General features: G+C 50.2%; 1 protein-coding gene across 2 annotated transcripts in view; it reads right to left on the reverse strand.

Moving 5' to 3' along the window:
• top3b (DNA topoisomerase III beta) overlaps positions 1-20,457 on the reverse strand; it is a 129,278-nt gene that overhangs the window by 23,303 nt on the left and 85,518 nt on the right. For both annotated transcript variants that reach the window (XM_072498403.1, XM_072498397.1), the window contains 3 exons: positions 18,574-18,720; positions 16,955-17,128; positions 8,680-8,808 (listed from right to left, as the gene is read on the reverse strand). In XM_072498403.1, the coding sequence (XP_072354504.1) occupies positions 8,680-8,808; positions 16,955-17,128; positions 18,574-18,720 (450 nt within the window). The remainder of the gene's footprint in view (positions 1-8,679; positions 8,809-16,954; positions 17,129-18,573; positions 18,721-20,457) is intronic.

The raw sequence follows: 20,457 nt of genomic DNA on the forward strand, positions 1-20,457 counted from the left end.
GGAACACCGCGACACCTCGGACTCCCCCCCCCCCCCCCTTCCGTCCCAGGTGCATCGGGTGGGCAACGGGCAGGACAGGCTGGCAGCTCGCCATCCCAGTCGCCCGGGCCGCAGCCTGGCCCATCTAGGCCAGGGCGCCCCAGGAAACGGCCGCCAAAGGGATCCAGTGTCAGAGGGCAGGAATCACAGGAGTCCACCTCCAGTTCTGCTGTACCGTCTGGGGAACCACTTAGACGTAGTCAAAGGGCCCGTAAGGCCAAACAATTAGACACTGAGTAAGTTGGCACGGGTGCAGGGCACAAATGAGTTTTAGGGGCTAGGGCACGTGCATGAACTCGTTTGGTTATTAAAGTCAATGTTACACGGGACGTCCGGGTGCGGCGATGACCAGCTAGGTCGCACGTTTCGGCAGCTCCCGGTGGAACAGACTTTTGGGCTCTTGATAGGAGCCCCAACGGCAATTTTAACGGCAAAAAACACTGTGCGGTAATCCAGAAGGGAATCCCCCCTGGACACGGATGGAAAAAAAGAGAGGAAAGTGGCCGGATTGCGGTGGATCCTCTAGAGCAGCGGCCAGGAAGGCAGGCACAAAGCAAGATGGCGTCGGAAGGAGGCAGTTTAATATGGGGCCCTGACCAACAAGAGTTCCTGCGGCGTTGCGTGGAAGAACTCAAAAAGGAGATGAAGAAGGAGCTGTTGGCCCCGATATTACAAGCGATTGAGGGGCTAAAGGAGGAGCAAAAGACCCAGGAACAGGAGCTTTGGGTCGTGAAGGCAAAGGCTGCTGAGAATGAGGACGACATACAGGGCTTAGTGGTGAAAACGGAGATGCACGAGGCACAACACAAAAGGTGTGTGGAAAGGCTGGAGGTGCTGGAGAATAATGCGAGGAGGAAGAATTTAAGGATTCTTGGTCTTCCCGAAGGTGTAGAAGGGCGGACGTCGGGGCATATGTGAGCACGATGCTGCACTCGTTAATGGGATCGGAGGCCCCGACGGGTCCGCTGGAGGTGGAGGGAGCCTATCGAGTTATGGCGCGAAGACCGAGGGCTGGAGAAATTCCTCGAGCCATAGTGGTGAGATTTCTCCGATATAAGGACAGAGAGATAGTCCTCAGATGGGCAAAGAAAACTCGGAGCAGTAGGTGGGAGAACGCGGTGATCCGCGTATATCAAGATTGGAGTGCAGAGGTGGCGAGTAGGAGGGCAAGCTTTAATCGGGCCAAGGCAGTGCTGCACAAACGGAAGATTAAATTTGGAATGCTGCAACCGGCAAGACTGTGGGTCACACATCAAGGGAAACACCACTACTTCGAAACGGCAGATGAGGCGTGGACATTTATTGTCGAGGAAAAACTGGAGTGAGCGGGCCAGAAAAAGAACGTTTGGGACAAAGTGGGGGGTGAATATGTGGGATGAAGGGGGGGAAAAGAGGGAAGAGATGACTTCCCAAGTTGTTAATCCTGCGACCCTGTAACTTTTCTCTCTTCCCCATGTCGTGGGGGAGGGGGGGAGGGAGGATGAGGAGCTGAGGGCGCCGGCCATTGGGGGCGGGGCCAAAAGGGAAGCGCAGGCTTTGCTCCCGCGCTATGGTAATCACGGCGGGAACAGGGAAGCAGGGGGCCTCGCACAGTGTGAGCCGAGGTCACGGGGGGAAGCCGAGGTCGGCCAGAGTTTGCTGATTTCTGGAAGCAACATGGGGGGTGCAATTACGCTAGTTTGGGATCTAGCGGGGGGGGGGGGGGGGGTTGGGTTAACTGGGTTCCTGCTGCTGGGGAGAAGGGGGAGCTGGTATGGGGGGGGGGGGGGTGGTCGGGGCGGGGGGGGGCGCCGCTTGGGGGGAGATACGGCTACGTGGGAACCGGGTGAGGAGCTGGATTGAAAAAGGAGATGGCTAGTCGTCAAGGGCGGGGGGTAAAGAGCCCCCCAACCCGGTTGAGCACGTGGAATGTGAGAGGGCTGAACGGGCCGATTAAGAGGGCACGGGTACTCGCACACCTAAAGAAACTTAAGGCAGATGTGGTTATGCTTCAGGAGACGCATCTGAAGCTGATAGAACAGGTCAGACTACGCAAAGGATGGGTGGGGCAGGTGTTTTATTCGGGGCTAGACGCAAAAAACAGGGGGGTGGCCATACTAGTGGGGAAGCGGGTAATGTTTGAGGCAAAGACTATAGTGGTGGATAGTGGGGGCAGATACGTGAAGGTGAGTGGCAAATTGCAAGGGGAGGCGGTGGTATTCGTGAACGTGTATGCCCCGAACTGGGATGATGCCAACTTTATGAGGCGTATGCTAGGACGAATCCCGGACCTAGAAGTGGGGAAGTTGGGTAATGGGTGGAGATTTTAATACGGTGCTGGACCCAGGGCTGGACAGATCGAGGTCCAGGACCGGAAGGAGGCCGGCTGCAGCTAGGGTGCTTAAGGACTTTATGGAGCAGATGGGAGGAGTAGACCCCTGGAGATTTAGTAGACCTAGGAGTGAGGAGTTTTCGTTTTTCTCCTATGTCCACAAAGTTTATTCACAAATCGATTTTTTTGTCTTGGGAAGGGCACTGATCACAAAGGTGACGGGGACGGAGTACACGGCTATAGCCATTTCGGATCATGCTCCACATTGGGTGGACCTGGAGATAGGGGAAGAAAAACAACAGCGTCCGCCCTGGAGAATGGACATGGGATTATTGGCAGATGAGGGTGTGTGTTTAAGGGTGAGGGGGTGTATTGAAAGGTACTTGGAACTCAATGATAATGGGGAGGTACAGGTGGGAGTGGTCTGGGAGGCGCTGAAGGCAGTGGTTAGAGGGGAGCTGATATCTATTAGGGCACATAAAGGAAAGCAGGAGGGTAGGGAAAGGGAGCGGTTGTTGAAAGGACTTCGGAGGGTGGACAGACAATATGCGGAGGCACCGGAGGAGGGACTGTACAGGGAAAGGCAAAGGCTACATGTTGAATTTGACTTGTTGACTACGGGTAATGCAGAGGCACAATGGAGGAAGGCACAGGGTGTACAGTACGAATACGGGGAGAAGGCCCACCAACTGAGGAAAAGGGGAGCAGCGAGGGAGATAGGGGGGGTGAGAGATGAGGAGGGAGAGATGGAGCGGGGAGCGGAGAGAGTGAATGGAGTGTTCAAGGCATTTTACAAAAGATTATATGAAGCTCAGCCCCCGGATGGGAAGGAGAGAATGATGTGCTTTCTGGATCAGCTGGAATTTCCTAAGGTGGAGGAGCAGGAGAGGGTGGGACTGGGAGCACAGATTGAGACGGAGGAAGTAGTGAAAGGGATTGGGAGCATGCAGGCGGGGAAGGCCCCGGGACCAGACGGATTCCCAGTTGAATTCTATCGGAAATATATGGACTTGCTGGCCCTGCTACTGATGAGAACCTTTAATGAGGCGAGGGAAAGGGGGCAGCTGCCCCCGACTATGTCAGAGGCAACGGTATCGCTCCTCCTAAAGAAGGAAAAAGACCCGCTGCAATGCGGGTCCTACAGGCCCATTTCCCTCCTGAATGTGGACACGAAGATTCTGGCCAAGGTAATGGCAATGAGGATAGAGGATTGTGTCCCGGGGGTGGTTCATGAGGACCAAACTGGGTTTGTGAAGGGGAGACAGCTGAATACAAATATACGGAGGCTGCTAGGGGTAATGATGATGCCCCCACCAGAGGGGGAAGCGGAGATAGTGGTGGCGATGGATGCCGAGAAAGCATTTGATAGAGTGGAGTGGGAGGTGCTGAGGAGATTTGGTTTTGGGGATGGGTATATCAGGTGGGTACAGTTGCTGTATAGGGCCCCGATGGCGAGCGTGGTCACGAATGGACGGGGGTCTGACTATTTTCGGCTCCATAGAGGGACGAGGCAGGGATGTCCTCTGTCCCCGTTATTGTTTGCACTGGCGATTGAACCCCTGGCCATAGCATTGAGGGGTTCCAGGAAGTGGAGGGGAGTACTCAGGGGGGGAGAAGAACACTGGGTATCTCTGTATGCGGATGATTTGTTGCTATATGTGGCGGACCCAGCGGAGGGGATGCCAGAGATAATGCGGATAACTTGGGGAGTTTGGGGATTTTTCAGGGTATAAACTGAACATGGGGAAAAGTGAGTTGTTTGTGGTGCATCCAGGGGAGCAGAGCAGAGAGATAGAGGATTTACCGTTGCGGAAGGTAACAAGGGACTTCCGGTACTTGGGGATCCAGATAGCCAAGAATCCCGCAGCTCCCGATGCAGGAGATTCAAGATAGAGTGATCTCAGGGACATGGGTGGGGGATGGTAGGGTGTCGGATATATACAGGGAAATGAGGGACGAGGGGGAGATCATGGTGGATGAGCTGAAGGGGAAATGGGAAGAAGAGCTGGGGGAAGAGATTGAGGAGGGGCTGTGGGCTGATGCCCTACGTAGGGTAAACACATCGTCCTCGTGTGCCAGGCTAAGCCTGATACAATTTAAGGTGTTACACAGGGCGCATATGACTGGAGCACGGCTTAGTAAATTTTTGGGGGTAGAGGATAGGTGTGCGAGACGCTCGAGAGGCCCAGCGAATCACACCCACATGTTCTGGTCATGCCCGGCACTACAGGGGTTCTGGGAGGGGGTGGCAAAGGTGCTTTCGAAGGTGGTGGGGATCCAGGTCGAACCAAGCTGGGGGTTGGCTATATTTGGGGTTGCAGAAGAGCCGGGAGTGCAGGAGGCGAGAGAGGCTGACGTATTGGCCTTTGCGTCCCTAGTAGCCCGGCGCAGGATATTGTTAATGTGGAAGGAAGCCAAAGCCCCGGGTGTGGAGACCTGGATAAACGACATGGCAGGGTTTATAAAGTTAGAACAGATTAAGTTTGTGTTAAGGGGTTCGGCTCAGGGGTTCACCAGGCGGTGGCAACCGTTCGTCGATTACCTCACAGAAAGATAGAGGGAATGGAAAAGAAGCAGACAACAGCAGCAACCCGGGGGCGGGGGGGAGAGGAATCAGACGGACTCTCAGAGATGTTATTGTATATGTATAATATGTAGAGGTATTTGTTATAGGTAATTGTATATTGGATTGTTGGATTGTATTTTTGGAGAGTATTTATTTTGGACAAGGCAGTTGCCATTCAGTTTTGTTTTTGTTTTTGTTTATATATTATTTATTTATTTGTTTAAAACTGGACACTGTTATTTGTATTGCTTTATTGTTGTGTAAAAGAAACACTACGTACTGTTATGTTTGGCCAAAAATCTTGAATAAAATATATATATTTAAAAAGTCAATGTTACACCTACAGAAGCTGCCTTTGTGCTCTGTCCAAAGCGTGCGGGGGTGTCATGTACGTTGAGCGCAAGTGTGTGTGTGAGGGGTGGTCTTACCTCAGCCCCAGGTGAGTCTGCCCCCTTCCCCCGGGCCGCCATCAACATCCCCCCGGGCAGAGGACGGGACCGTGCGCTGCAGTGTCACAGCCGCATGCAGGGATGGTCCGGGTGGATGGTGGTACTGTGGCCATGGGTCAGACATAGTCCAACGATGTGGAGCCAGGAGCTCACCGCAGGGCGGGTTGTCATCATCCTCCATGGCCTGCAATAGACACGCGTCCACCCGCAACTGAGAGAGCCCGGCCGTTGTGCCGCAGGTGGATCGGCAATGCGGGGGGTGGTGGTGTGCATGCGGGTGGGGTGGGTGGGGTTGGGGAGGGGGGTGAGGGTGCTGGGTGGTCGGCTGTTGCCATGGTGTGCGGTCTGTGGCCATACTACCCGATTCCCATGCCCATCTAGTCAGTGAAGCGGGCGGCTATCAGTCTGTCCCGTGCCCGCTGGGCCAGCCGGTAACGGTGGACAGCCACCCGCCTGTGTCTAGCCCGTCTGCCCTGACCATTGCCCCCATCCCCCTCATCTGGGAGGACTGCGCCTCTTCCTGCTGCTCCTCCACTCCGCCCTCCTCTGCCTGCGGCACATCGCCGCACACCAGGACGCAACACAACACAATGATGCGGCCGACCCTATCTGACCGATACTGGAGGGCGCCCCCAGAGAGGTCCAGGCACCTGAAACGCATCTTTAGCACGCCAAAGCACCTCTCTATCACTCCCCTTGTCGCTACATGGGCAGCATTGTAGCGGTTCTCCGCCTCATTGCGTGGCCTCCGTACAGGCGTCATCAGCCACGATCGCAATGGGTAGCCCCTGTCGCCCAGCAACCAGCCCCTCAGCCGGGGATGGCGTCCCTCGTACATGCCGGGGATGGATGACCGCGACAACACGTATGAGTCGTGTACACTGCCTGGGTAACGGGCGCAGACTTGCAGGATCATCATGCGGTGGTCGCAGACCACCTGTATGTTCATCGAATAGGTCCCCTTCCTATTGGTGAACACGGCCCTGTTATCTGCAGGTGGCCGCACGGCGACGTGCATCCCATCGATCGCGCCCTGGACCATGGGGAACCCGGCCACGGCAGAGAAGCCCACGGCCCGGGCATCTTGGCTGGCCCGGTCCACAGGGAAGCAGATGTAGCGGTGCGCCATGGCATATAGGGCATCTGTCACTGCCCGGATGCACCGATGTCTGCGATATGCCGGACAGGTCCCCACTCGGTGCCTGGAATGACCCCGTTGCATAAAAGTAACCTTGACGGACACGGGGAGAGGGTGTCCCCTGCCAGTGCCACGCGGTGACAGGTGTGCCAGCAGGTGGCAGATGTGTGCCACGGTTTCCCGCCTCATCCGGAGTCTCCTCCTGCATTCCCGGTCCGTGAGGTCCTGGTATGACTGCCGGGGCCGGTACACACGGGGTGCCCTCGGGTGCCTCCGTTGCCGTGGGGCCGCGACGTCCTCCTCCCCCTCCTCGTCCTGTCGGTCAGGTGTCCCTCCACCCTGGGCGGCTGCCGCCTGCCCCTCTGCGGCAGGCTGCGCCGCCTCTCTGGCACGCTCCTCCTCATCCAGGGCAACATGGACATTAGCGGCTGCCGCCACGGCGGCCAACATCGCTGGATGAACGGAAAACATGACGGCCTGGTGGGGGGGGGGGAACGACGACATGTCATCATAGCCCATATCCCCTCCTTCCCCCCCAGCCAGGTGGCATGGACCGCATGGGTCCAACTGTTGGAGGCTGGCACCTGGCCAGGTGGACCAACTCACTTGCCCCCCCCATCCCCCTCCCCGGCACGGACCCCAACCTCCTGCCGGCACGGACCCCCCCCCCCCCCCCCCATCCCCCTCCCCGGCACGGACCCCCCATCCCCCTCCCCGGCACGGTCCCCCCCATCCTCCTCCCCGGCACGGACCCCTCATCCCCCTCCCCGGCACGGACCCCCCCCCGCCCCCCCCATCCCCCTCCCCGGCACGGACCCCCCATCCCCCTCCCCGACACGGACACCACCCCCCCATCCCCCTCCCCGACACGGACCCCAACCTCCCATCCTCCTCCCCGGCACGGACCCCCCCATCCTCCTCCCTGGCACGGACCCCCCTTCCAGCACTCCCCCGGAGCCCAGCCCACTCTAACCACCCCCCCCCGCCGCGCACACACACACACACACAACCCGAGACACACCTCTCCCCACACATTCAGACTGTGGCCACGCCATCGCCTGCCCTGCGGCCAACCCCCCAGGCCGTCACTCACCTCCACGCTGGTCGGCGTGAACCTGGAGCACAGGTTCACGCCGATGAAAAGGAGGTTGATTTACGTCGACGTGAACGGTCATCACGTCGACGGGACTTCGGCCCATCCGGAAGGGAGAATATCGGGAGGCCCAAAATCGGCTGCCTTGCGCAGATCCGTGTCATTCTCCGACGTCAGCGGCGCCATTAACACCCCGCCGACTTTTCTCCCTTCGGAGACTTCGGCAACCGGCGGGGGCGGGATTCATGGCGGCCAACGGCCATTCTCCGACCCGCTGGGGGGTCGGAGAATGACGCCCCAGAATTGCACACAATATTCCAGGTGCAGTCTCACCAAGGCCCTGTATAATTGCCACAAGACATCCTGGTTCTTGTACGCGAATCCTCTTGCTATGAAGGCCAACATACCATTTGCCTTCTTTACCACCTGCTGCATCTGCAAGCTTACCTTCAGTGTGAAGACACCCAGGTCTTGTTGCATATTCCCCTCTCTAAATTTACAGCCATTCAGATAATAATCTGCCTTTCTGTTTTGACCACCAAAGTGGATAACCTCATATTTATCCACATTATACTGCATCTGCTATGCAATCAGCTTGTCCAAATTACACTGAAGCATCTCTGCATCGTCCTCACAGCTCATCCTCCCACCCAGCTTTGTGTAATTTGCAAATCTGGAGATAGTACATTTAGTTCCCTCATCCAAATCATTAATATATTTTGTGAATCTGAAGGACCCTGTTAATCTGTGAAACATGCTGGAGGATTAGGTCCACGTAAAGGTGACCTTCAGAATACACTGATTTGGGCAGATGGTTTGCATACAACAGCTACGCGAATAAATTGATGTTTTCCAGCATTTTCTGTTATTGTGTGTGACTGGTGAGTTTGTATAAAGGAACCCCAAAGCAGAACAATTATATCATATTTACAAATCATCTAAAATGACCCAAGTCGAATTGACATGAATTATAACGCCATTCTTTAAAACAGTGTAAAGGCAGGTCAGCACTCCCGAAATATTAACTAAGCTCCTCGTTTCAGAGCTCAAGGCAACACTTTATTTCCCGCAATTTCACTTTACCGATTTTGTAATATCCATGAACTAGCACAATCCCAAGGTTGGTGGGTTTCAACCTGCGGCCACTCTCTACAGTGACATAGTTCCGTTGACAGATGTTGTTGATGTGGACAGGGATACTGGCGTCCGTTCCTGAGAGTGAAGAAAAGATAAACACAATTACATTTAGCTTTGCCAAGTCTCAGATAAAGCCTCAAGTGTCGTCTTCTCAGAGTCCGTAACTATTTCGCTACTGGGATAAACTTGCAGCCAAAGGTTCTTTTTTACTTCATAAATATATTAAACTCAAATTCTGAGAGCTCACGTTTGGGGCTTCAAACACATCTGAAGGTTTGTTTGGAAGTTTGAACCCAAGTCGAATTGGCATGAATTATAACGCCATTCTATAAAACAGTGTAAAGATCTATTGTTAGAGATTCTTCATAAAGTAAGACATATTTGTCTCAAGAAAAACAATTACATTTTTGAAATTCTGCTGTTATTTTATATTTTCCAAATAACATACCCAATTGGAGAAATTGCTTTGACTATATAGATGCTATCTACAATACCAACATGTTACTGGAGTGTGAGTATAGGTGTGAATCATAGGGACTTATGGGGAGGTGGCAGGAGAATGGGGATGAGAAACATATCAGCCATGATTGAATGGCGGAGCAGACTCGATGGGCTGAATGACCTAATTCTGATCCTAAGTCATTTAAAAAAAAAAATGTTTTATATACATACATCAAACACAACCAAAACCAAAAAGAGGACAAACAGGAAATCCGCTAACAAGATAACACCCCACCAGCCCTCCCTCCCTGAAGTTCCCCTCCACCCTCCCTATCTCCATTTTTTAACCCCAAAGTTCCCCACCCCCCTCCCCCTGTTGACGTTTTAACTATCCTTGAAGAAGTCAATAAATGGTTTCCACCTCCGGGCAAACCCCTCCACAGACGCTCTCAAGGCAAACTTACTTATTTTCCAATCTAAGGAATTCCGCGAGGTCACTCACCCACACCCCTGGCTTTAGCGACCCAGAGTCCCCCCATTCCAGCAAGATCCGTCAGCTGCTCCTATGTCTTATGGTATTTTTAACAAATAAATTTAAAGTACCCAATTAATTTTTTTTCCAATTAAGGGGCAATTTAGCGTAGCCAATCCAACCCTGCACATCTTTGGGTTGTGGGGGGGGTGGGTAAGACCCACGCAGACATGGGAGGAATGTGCAAACTCCACACGGACAGTGACCCAGGGCCAGGATTGAACCCGGGTCCTCAGCGCCGTGAGGCAGCATTGCTAGCCAATGCACCACCATGCCGCCCATGTCTTATGGTTTTATAATACAGCAGATAAGTGGAGTGAATCTTACACAATAAGGGTTATGCTAATTGCAGTGTTAAGCAAGAATCAATTTATTTACTTTTCAGTTCCCAAAGGAACTTCATTATCTTGAGTATAGCAACGTCAGAAAATTAGAATTTTTCTTTCAGTAAGAACACTAAAAATCATCTCCATCACAATTTGAGACATCTTCGAAATAGAAAACCATGACATCCCTTCTGGAAGCAAATGGGTAAACATGCAAATTCGATCCAAGTAGACTGCTAATGTGATGTCCGAAAATTATTACTTGGCTCTGTCTTTTTTGAATAAGGGGCGAGTCTATAATTAAACCATTAGTGCTGATATGAATCCGAGTTAACTGTGGGATAGTTAGCCTCCACAATGCATAGAGGGAATTAATGGAATGGTCAGCAGATGGTGCCAATTAGCCCCTGAAAAAGGACATATTGGTAATAGGGCTGTAAACCCAGATGCAAAATTAATTGCTAATGGACTGTCAAATCCAAAATAGGAATTTTCCCCCTAGCGGAGGGGTCAATAACCAGGGGGAGTAGATTCAAGGTAAGGGACAGGAGATTTATAATAATCTTTATTAGTGTCACAAGTAACATTAGCACTGCAATGAAGTTACTGTGAAAATCCCTTAGTTGCCACACTCCGGTGCCTGTTTGGGTACACGGAGGGAGAATTCAGAATATTCAATGCACCTAACAAGCATGCCTTTCGCACTTGTTGGAGGAAACCCATGCAGACACAGGGAGAACGTGCAGACTCTGCACAGACAGTGACCCAAGCCGGAATCGAATCCGGGTTTCTGGAGCTGTGAAGCAACAGTGCTAACCACTGGGCTACCGTGGGGATGTGAGGAAACCTTTTCAGCCAAAAGGTGGTTGGAATCTGGAACTTGCTGCCTGAAAGGGTGGTAGTGGCAGGAACCCTCACAACATTTAAGAAGTATTTAGATGAGCACTTGCATACAAGGCTATGGACCAAGTGCTGGAAAATGGGATTAGATAGGTGCTTGATGGCCAATCCACCTACCCTGCACATTTTTGGGCTGTGGGGGTGTTGGTCGGTGCGCGGGCTGGTTGTGCGCGCACTGATCGACACACACCCGTGTGTGTATGTGTGCAGTGCAGTCAACAACATCAATTACGACCCAAGCACCTACCCCACTGAGAACTAAGAACAGAGTGGCGCTCATCAAGGACAGAGGCAGTATTCATTGGAAGAAGCACTTAGAGTATCTCCTCAACCAAGGCTCAGTCCTTGACATGAGTGCCCTCCTCCACGTTCCACAGCATGTTACCCGCCACCACCTCAGCACAATTCTAACCCGACATGAGGTTGAAAAGACCATCCAACAGCCAAGAACCAATAAGGCAACCGGCACAGACCGAATCCGTGCCAAATATAAAAATACAGTGGAGAAATACAAATATATGTCATCATCTGGAAGGAGCAGAGCATTCCAGGGGAGCTCAGATGCCGTAATCATGGCCATCTTCAAAAATGAATTCAGTACCGATTATGGCAACTACAGAGGGGAATCTCTGCTGTCTACCACAGGGAAAGTCATTGCAAGAGTCCTTCTCAATTTCCTTCTCCCCGTGGTTGAAGGGCTCCTACTGAGTCACAATGCAGAGTCTGTCCATCAAGGAGCACGGTGGACATGATTTGTCTATAATAGTCTAAGAAAAAGGCAGAGAGCAGCAGCAACACTATTCTTCACCTTCTTTGACATCACAAAGGCCTTTGACTCTGTCAATCGGGAGATATTGAGGAGCATCCTCCTCAGATTTGGCTGCCCACAGAAATTTGTCACCATCCTCCGCCTGCTGCACAATGATATGTGAGCAACAGATTTGCAGGAAGATACTTGTGTGGGAAATTATTCAACCGTACCTGCCGTCCAGAACTAAGATCACCCCAACCAGTCTTGCATATGCACATAGAGGCCGAGCTCCAAACAATCGTCAACGCATTCAGAGAGACGCATGAAATAATGGGCCTTAGGCCCATTAGTCAAAAGACAAAGGTGCACCATCAGCCTTCTCCCACTGCGTAACACTGTGCCACCTGGACTATCAGGATCCATGACGACCCATTGAACAAATGGATAATTTCTCATACCTTGGGAGCCTTTCATCAATGATGAAACTCAACATCGCCTCCAGTGTGCCAGCACAATCTTTGGCTGTCTGAAGAAAGGAGTGTTTGATGACAAAGACCTCAAACCTGGCATCAAGCTCATGATTCACAATGCAGCAATGGTACCTGCCCTCCTCTATGCGTCAAAGAGACATGGACAACATACAACAGACACCTTAATCCCTGGAGAAATATCACCAGTGATACCTCTACAAAATCCTGCAAATTTAATGGCAGGACAGGCGCACCACTATCAGTGTCCTCTTTCAGGCCAACATCCTCAAATATTAAGGCACTGGTTATCGCTAATCAGCTACTTTGGGCGAGCTACGTCGTCCGCATGCATGACTCAAGATTGCAAAATGAACTCTCTACTCAGCTTCGTCATGGCAAGTGGTTATCAGGGTGGCAGAGCAAAGGTTTCAGGGATGTCGTTAAAGCCTCTGTCATAAAATGAAACAACTTCACCAATATGTGGGAATCTCTTACTCATGACCTCCCTAACTGGAGAAGACGCATCCGTGAACTTGCCAACTATTTTGAACGTCTCTGTCAGGCCCAAATGGAGGCCAAGCACAAGCAGCCGAAGGAGCAGACAAAATTCTGAGCAATCCCCCCATCAAATACTACCTGCCGCACCAGTGTGCAAATCCAGCATTGGACTTTATAGTCACCTCAGGACCCACAACCCCAAGTAGAAGAAAGTCATTTTTGGTCCCGAGGTCCCTGGGTAGCGCAGTGGTCAGCAATGTTGCTTCACAGCGGCAGGATCCCGGGTTCGATTCCCGGCTTGGGTCACTTTCTGTGCGGAGTTTGCACGTTCTCCTCATGTCTGCGTGGGTTTCCTCCCACAAAGTCCTGAAATATGTGCTTGTTAGGTGAATTGGACATTCGGAATTCTCCATCAGCATACCCGAACAGGCGCTGGCGTGTGGCAACTAGGAGATTTTCACAGTACTTCACTGCAGTGTTAATGTAAGCCTACTTGTGACAGTAATCAAGATTATGTTCCCTCCTTTCCTCCCTTAGCCTCTGACCAGAAAGATTTCTCATCCTTAGTGATTTCAGCATCCATCTCAACTCATCCTGCTCTCTCCCTTCTGAGTTAATTCCCAGTTTATCCTCTTTAAATCTCCCCCTCTATGTCAGGTTCTCAACCCATGTTCTGAGCCACCCCCTTGGCAGTACCATCTCATGTGGTATTGCTAGTCCTATTGTATCAAACAGACACAAGGCCATCTGTGATCACTTAACCTGCCACCCTTCTACGCTCAACACTAACTCCTTCTATACCTTGCCCTGGAAAAAACTATCCTCAATTCACTTATAGCTGTACTTTCAAAATCCCTGTTCCCTAACCTTTGGCCCTCTGCTCACCACAACATTTCTGAAACTATTTGCTCAACCGCACCCTCACTATTACCTCCACTTTGATGCTGTAATCCCCAATAAAACCTCTCTCACCCCGGCAATTTCTCCAGTAAAGCCCCCATCTTCACCCCCTTAAGTCCAAGGAGCCTTGAAAGGACATGGTAGACAACTGGTTTAATCATCCGCATCAGATCTGGCAGGCACAGTGGTACAGTGTTTAGCACTGCTGCCTTACAGCAGCAGGGACCCGGGTTCAATTCCGAGCTCGGGTGATTATGTGGAGTTTGCACGTTCTTCCCGTGTTTGCATGGGTTTCCCTCCAGGTGCTCCGGTGTCCTCCCATAGTCCAAAGATGTGCAGGTTAGATGGATTGGCCATGCTAAAATTGATCCTTAGTGGTGGCCACCCCACCCTAACCCTCACGTTCGCTGATATATTTGTTCATGGTTCTCTCACTTCACGATTGTCGTTCTTCTTTAAATCTGCCATTATCATCCTCTCCTCAAAAAAAACTACATTTTGACCTTGCAAACTACCAACCCACCACCTTCGGCCCATCACACACGCACAAACGCACACAAAAACACCCCCACCCCACTCCACCCACACCCTGTAAAATTCCACCCAAATATCAAAACTGCAGTGGGACCACCTTTGGAAACAAAACAGTTGAGCAACATGGGCTCAGAGCCTGGCAATGCTTTTCTGCTGGAACTAGTGTTAGGATGGAAGAGGCGAGTGCAGGTTAAAAGCCGTGACTACTGGTTAAAGCTACTATATAAGGAGCCGAGGGCAAGTGTCCGCACAAACAACATCAGCTCAAGATACTTTTCCCTCCACCGTGGGACTAGGCAGGGATGTCCTATGTTCCCCCTGCTGTTTGCACTCGCAATTGAGCCGTTGGCTATCGCATTAAGAAGTTCGGGTGTATGGAAAGGAGTAGTTGGGGGGGGGGGGGGGGGGGGGGGGGGGGGGGGCGGGGAGCAGCATAGGGTGTCCCTATATGCCTATGACTTACTGTTATATGTGTCGGAACCGAGTGTGTTGATACGGGGAATATTGGAGCTGCTTCGAGTGTTTGGGTCTTTCTCGGGGTACAAACTAAATCTAGACAAGTGAGAGTATTTTGTGGTGTCTCGGCCCGGGGGGAGGGGGGGGGGGGGGGGGGGGGGGGGGGGCTGCCATTCCGTAGGGCAGGGACTCACTTTAGGTACCTGGGAGTGCAGGTTGCCCGGGAGTGGGGGGAGCTCCGCAGATACAACATTTCTAATTTGGTGGGGAGAGTGAAAGCTGATCTGGCAAGGTGGGATGGTTTCTCTCTTTCACTGGTGGGTCAGGTACAGGCGGTTAAAATGAACGTGTTGCCGCGATTTCAGTTTATTTTTCAATGCCTGCCGATTTTCCTGCCAAAGGCTTTTTTCAGAGAGATTGAGGGAAGGATTACTTTGTTCATATGGGGAGGGAAGGTGGCCAGAGTTAGAAAGGTGCTGCTACAGAGGGGAAGGCAGGCAGGGGGTTTGGGTCTTCTTAACCTGATGTATTACTACTGGCCGGCGAATGTGGAGAAGGTGCGGAGCTGGGTCAGAGGGGTTGATTCCCAGTGGGTTAGAATGGAGGAGAGTTTGTGCAGGGGGTCGGGATTGAAAGCACTAGCAACAGCGCCGCTCCCGATGGCCCCGGGGAAATACTCAGCGAGTCCGGTAATAATAGCTTCATTGAGAATTTGGAGGCAGTTTCGCCAACACTTCGGGTTGGGGGCAGGGCCAAGGGAAATGCCGATTCGGGGGAACCACAGATTTGAGTCAGGGAAGTGGGATGGAAATTTTCGGAAATGGGAGGAGAAGGGGATTAAGACACCAAAAGATTTGTTTCTTAGGGGTCGGTTTGTTGGATTGAAGGAAGCTAAGTTTGGGCTGGAGCGGGGGAAATGTTTAGATACATGCAGGTTCGAGATTTTGCCAGAAAGGAGATACAGAGCTTCCCGGTGAAGCCGTCCTCCACATTGCTGGAGGAGGTGCTGACGGTAGGGACACTGGAGAAGGGATTAGTGTCGGCGGTTTACGGATCTATTTTGGAAGAGGAGAAGGCACCACTGGAAGAGATCAAAGCAAAGTGGGAGGAAGAGTTGGGAGAGGATATGGAGGAGGGGTTCTGGTGTGAGGTGATCCGGAGAGTGAATGCCTCCACCTCATGCGCAAGGTTGGGGCTGATACAGCTGACGGTGGTATACAGAGCACACCTCACGAGAGCGAGGATGAGCCGATTCTTTGAAGGAGTAGAAGATGTGTGTGAACATTGGACCCGGGCCCCCGGGAGGCCATATTCGGGGTGTCGGACCAGCCAGGGTTGCGGAGGCAGATGTTGTAGCCTTCGCCTCGTTGATCGCCCGAAGGCGGATCCTGATAGGTTGGAGAGCAACCTCTCCACCCTGTGCCTTGGCGTGGCAGGGGACCTGTTGGAATTCCTGACTCTTGAGAAGGTTAAGTTTGAACTGAGGGGAAGGATGGAGGGGTTCTACAATTCATAGGCATTATTCATTATGCACTTTCAAGAACTGGATAACATCGAACATTAGTTGGGGTGTGTGGGTGGGAGGATGTGTGTGTAAATGGCGACTATGGGTGATCCCTAATTCATTTGTGTCATTTGTTTGTGTGAACATGCGGGCTAATGTTTGGGTTTGGTGGGTTGATGGGATCGTTGTTATTGATATGGGGATTGACATATTTGTTACTGATTATTTTTTATTGTTGGTGGGTGTAAATTTGGGAGAAAATGTGAAAAAGGAGGGGAATAAATTTTTTTTTTTTAAAAAGCCGTAACTAACACATTAACTGAAGGGGAATGCACAAGTAATCAGGCAAAATGAGTAAACTAACTAAGAGGGAGAGCATAAATTCAGAGATTGAAATTAGAGCATGAACTGAAGGGGGAGATTGGTGATTAGAAGCCGAAATTAGTGCTGGGACAAGCAGTGGATCAGACGTTGAAATAAGTACATAAACTGGAGGGAGAGTGCTCAAGATCAGATGTTGAATTTAGAGTACAGGATCAGAGGGTGAAGTGGTCTCTGCAGCTATGGGTGTTTGGATTTTTCTTGGCTTTAGTACTATATAAAACACTGTAACAACAATACCACAATCTCTGTGATACTGGACCAAAGCCCTTGTGGTAAAAATTTAAAAATAAAATAACTATCTTTATGCTTGTTGCATTGTGAATTAATTACCATTTTCAAGCACGTCCAATGATCACTATACTTCATCTGACACAGAATATACATGTTTATACAATGGTGTTAAACGATACATTGAACCACGGCGCTTTGAACCACGACAAGTGTCCAAAAATTGCAGAGACATTGCTCAATGTGTAAAGTTGGGCCAGAACAGCCAACGGTTGGATATATACGAGACTGACTTACCAATGCCATGTTTTTCCATCAAGGTGATGAGTTCCGCCTCTGTCAGGTAGTCAGGTGGATTTGTCTGTTTCTCTAACAACTTAATCTCATCGACAGTAAACACATCACCTCGCTCACAGATTGGAAGGGTCTCCTCCTCTGCCAGGCTCTGCCATGGCATCACCGCAGTATAACCTGGAAAGGAACAACAAAGTCCTTATACACAACATGGAAAACACCCAGAAATATTAACAAGCAGGTCACTCTAACCTTTCCTTCGCACACACCTTCATCAACAGTCATGCACAGCGACAAGACACAGTCAGGCATATTGAACAATCGATTCCTCCACAAACAAATGCTTTGCGATGAAAAAGGCCAGATAAAATAAATCTATAATAACTGGCTTCAAAGTTGCACTGTACTTTATTCTAGTTAAAATTTATTTTGGTCAAAAAGTAATAAGTTTTAATAAAGTTAATTTGATCAAACTTTAAAAATGCCCTAAAAGTTTAGCAATTAATAACTTCATAGAATTTACAGTGCAGAAGGCGGCGGCCATTCGGCCCAACACGTCTGCACCGGCCCTTGGAAAGAGCACCCTACTTAAGCCCATACCCCCCACTGCATCCCCATAACCCCACCTAACCTTTTTGGATACCAAGGGCAATTTAGCATGGCCAATCCACCTAACCTGCACATCTTTGGACTGTGGGAAGAAACGGAGCACCCGGACGAAACCCACGCAGACACGGGGAGAACGTGCAGACTCCGAACAGAGAATGACCCAAGCCGGGAATCAAACCTGGGACCTTGGAGCTGTGAAGCAACAGTGCTAACCACTGTGCTACCATGCCACTCTTCTAAAAACTTCTGAAAGCTTTTGCCAGTTTTACACTTCAAAAGAAATTTAGCTCAGTTGGCTGAACAGCTGGTCCTTGAGAGCAAGGTCAAGAGCGCGAGTTCAACTCCCATCCCGGCTGATGATATTCATGAAGGCCCCGTTTTCTCAACCTTGTCTGTCACCAAGGTTTTTTTCTAAATTTAGAGCACCCAATTTCTGTTTCCAATTAAGGGCCCAATCTACCCACCCTGCACATCTTCGGGTTGTGGGGGTGATACCCACGCGGACAGATGCAGACAGATTGTGCAGACTCCACACTAACAGTGACCCGGGACCGCGATCGAACCCAAGTCCTCAGTGGCATGAGGCAGCAGTGCTAACCATTGAGCTATCATGCCGTCCTCTATCCCCCCTCACATAAGGTGTGATGAGGTTAAATCACCACCAGTCATATCTCCCCCTCAAAGGAGAAATCAGCCTATGGTCATCTGGGACTGTGGTGATTTTACTTCTCCTGAGCCCTTTCACGCAGCAAGGGTTCAGCAATGTATAATGGCGAGTGGCAGCGTTTAAAGAATGGATTATGGCAACCCCAGCTTGGCACTTCTGCACCAACGAGACTCACAGCATCAGGGCTCCGGCATCGAACTGGATTTAAGATCGTGAACAGGAAAGCAAGTCCAGGATAGGGAAGTGGCAAGAGATTGAGTCAGGAAATGGGAGGTTCACAGAGGAGGAAAGGCCGCAACTTGGAGGTAGGGGAGAAGAGAGGATTGGAGAATGGTCACACTCTTACCAGGTGAAATCAGAGTCTTCCCCACACACGTAAAATGTTCCATATTGATATTGAATGCAATGGTGGTTTGCAGATACTTGCAGTCATGACTGATTGTAGCGATGAAGTGCCTGGTGATGTATTCGTATAGTCTCCAGAAGTCACCACCTGGAACAGTGAAACATTGACGAGGAAACGCCAGCTTAGTGGAAAGCGAGCATCCAATGGATCAGAAATGAACAAAGCCCATTCAGCTCTGCCCATCATATCAGCCAAACCACTTCTGCATCTCTGATACATGTACAATAATTAAAGAAAGGTATGTGACATCTAAACCTCACTTTCAAATTACTAACAAACTATTGATCCAAAAGTTATCTGTACTTTTAAAAAGTTCTCAACAAAATTATTTTGAAAAGGAAAAATATTGAGATGGCATTGAATCATATTTGTATCAATGAATAATAAGCTATAACTGACTGAAAACTTCATTTCTACTTCCTTATTATCACGGATATTTTGGACATTGCATTCTATAATTCCATCAGTGTAGAATTAGGCTCAGTAAAGTTCCGTTGCTTTGAAGGTCAATTTGGTTCTTAAAAAAAGACTATGTGGCATTTTGTTTCTTTTGTTAACCATCTATCTAGCAGCATCAAGGAGCTGTCGAACGATGACACATATCGACCTTTGATTAAAAAATATTACATTGCTTGGGGATAATACATGAAGTTGGGTAGACATGATGCTGAGGGTTTTACTTCACCAAAGTGAATGTGGGCGGGAAGGTGATCAATCAGGGAAGCAACCTTCATCAAAAAGCCAAGAGAATGAATTTCAGAAGGGGACCCAACCACAAGGTTCACGCTTATACACTCTGCTGCACAATCAATGGAACATATGGTGGTAAACAGGTTTGGTAGTATAATGGTCATATCACTGGACTAATAATCTAGAGGCCTGGACTAATGGTCCAGACAACCCCGCAGCAGCTGCTTAAATTAAATTCAATTAATAAAAAGTAGCAATAAATAAGTAAGGATCAGTAATGGTAACAATGAATCTTTTGTGTTGTCTTAAAAAATCTAAATGGTTTCTTTCCCTTTAGGGAAGGAAATCTGCCTTGGCTTCCCATTTGGACTGTATGCAACTTTAGACCCACAGCAATGTGGCTGACCTTTAACCACCCTCTCAAATGGCCAAGCAAACTGTTGCATCAAATCAACACAAGAAACTTTAAAAGCGAAGCTAGATGGACCACCCAACATTGACCTAGGTATCAGACTCAAAGGCACAGCCTGCCCAGTTAACTCTTGTGAAGTCCTCCTCACTAACAGCTGGAGACATGTGCTAAAATTGGGAGAGGTGTTCCACAGATCAGTCAAGCAACAACCCAAAATAGTCAATACCCTCAGAATCATACTCACAATGGCTATTTCGGTAGTACCTTCCAAATACTTTACCACCTAGCAGAACAAAGGCAGCAGATGCATGGGGACACAATCATCTGCACAATGATGGTCACGTACCATCCTGACTTGGAACTATATCTCAGCTCCTTTCGTCGCTGGGTCGAAATCCTGCGTACTGCACCGTGGGTGTACCTATGCCAATAGGATTGCAGCGGTTCAAATCTGTAGTCAATTCTACCTGCTCAAGGGCATTTAGGGTTGGGCAATAAATACTAGTCGTGCCAGCGTCCCATGAAAGAATTAAAAACTTCCAGACAGCATCTCGGACTTCTCCATCACCATCCCTTGGTATAGCCTGTCGCACCAGCAGAAACTTGTGGCATACTCAGACACACTGGAGCTGGTGGCATAATCATATGCAGTCGAGGGAGAGTATTCTTTATTTTGGGGGGGGGGGGGGGGGGGCGCCTCAACATGAAAACATTGATTATTG

The sequence above is a fragment of the Scyliorhinus torazame genome, chromosome 1, assembly GCF_047496885.1.
Source record: "Scyliorhinus torazame isolate Kashiwa2021f chromosome 1, sScyTor2.1, whole genome shotgun sequence".
NCBI classification, from domain to species: domain Eukaryota; kingdom Metazoa; phylum Chordata; class Chondrichthyes; order Carcharhiniformes; family Scyliorhinidae; genus Scyliorhinus; species Scyliorhinus torazame.